General features: G+C 66.3%; 1 protein-coding gene across 1 annotated transcript in view; it reads left to right on the top strand.

The window, feature by feature from the left end:
• The first annotated feature begins 577 nt into the window (after positions 1–577).
• ACTA1 (actin alpha 1, skeletal muscle) overlaps positions 578–1,132 on the top strand; it is a 1,022-nt gene continuing 467 nt past the window's right edge. The window contains exons 1-2 of the mRNA XM_024765608.1: positions 578–706; positions 812–1,127. Coding sequence (XP_024621376.1) covers positions 578–706; positions 812–1,127 — 445 coding nt within the window. The remainder of the gene's footprint in view (positions 707–811; positions 1,128–1,132) is intronic.

Raw genomic sequence — 1,132 nt, 5'->3', positions numbered from 1 at the left:
TCTCCCTGACACTTAGTTTGTGCCCAAGTAGATGAAAGGTTTTGCTCTAGTCGTCCTCAGGGCAGTTCCGTCCCAACCGAGCCAAAGGACAGCAAGTGCCACTACTCCCCGGGTTCGCCGTCAGGCCCAAGGGCGCCTCGGTTGTCAGTCTGGTGTGTCGTGGGGGTCCGGAATAGGCCATTCGTCCCCGGGTGGAGCGCCCAAGCCCTTCCCACGGCGTCTCCTTTAACCCTCACAGTCGCCCAGCGGGCAGGGTTCGCGGACCTTGACCCCCTAGGTGAGACCCCGGAGGTGTGGAGAGGGCGGCGCCTGCAACCAAGGAAGAGAACCCTCGGGGACAGTGTGCCCTGGGTTCCCGGATGGAGAAAAGCTCCGTGTGGTCTCCCCCCAACGCAGGGCCCGGCAGCGAAGCTCGGCCCGGGTGGCATTAATTGCTTCCCCTTCGGGACCGCGCCGGGCTGGGGGCTGGGGGTGTCCATAGGCCCCGGGGGAGGGAGGGCGCTCGGGATGGCGGGGCCTTCCGCCTGCCACGCCGAGCGTCTCCACGGCCTTCCCGACCTTGCAGAAACCAGACACCATGTGCGACGAAGACGAGACCACCGCCCTCGTGTGCGACAATGGCTCCGGCCTGGTGAAAGCCGGCTTCGCCGGCGACGACGCCCCTAGGGCCGTGTTCCCGTCCATCGTGGGCCGCCCTCGCCACCAGGTCAGGCTGCCAGTCCGCGGAGGGAGCCGGGCCGGGTACCCGCTCAGCCCAGCCCCGCGCCACCCGGAGCCGCGGTAACGAGCTCGTGGTGTCTCCGCTCCGCAGGGCGTCATGGTGGGCATGGGGCAGAAAGACTCCTACGTGGGCGACGAGGCGCAGAGCAAGAGGGGTATCCTGACCCTCAAGTACCCCATCGAGCACGGCATCATCACCAACTGGGACGATATGGAGAAGATCTGGCACCACACCTTCTACAATGAGCTCCGCGTGGCCCCCGAGGAGCACCCCACCCTGCTCACCGAGGCCCCCCTCAACCCCAAGGCCAACCGCGAGAAGATGACCCAGATCATGTTTGAGACCTTCAACGTGCCGGCCATGTACGTGGCCATCCAGGCCGTGTTGTCCCTCTATGCCTCCGGCCGTACC

This window comes from Neophocaena asiaeorientalis, unplaced genomic scaffold (genome assembly GCF_003031525.2).
Source record: "Neophocaena asiaeorientalis asiaeorientalis breed wild unplaced genomic scaffold, Neophocaena_asiaeorientalis_V1.1 scaffold369, whole genome shotgun sequence".
In the NCBI taxonomy this organism is placed as follows: domain Eukaryota; kingdom Metazoa; phylum Chordata; class Mammalia; order Artiodactyla; family Phocoenidae; genus Neophocaena; species Neophocaena asiaeorientalis.
The sequence above is the reverse complement of the archived record's forward strand: the minus strand, read 5'-3'. Positions and strand labels throughout refer to the sequence as shown.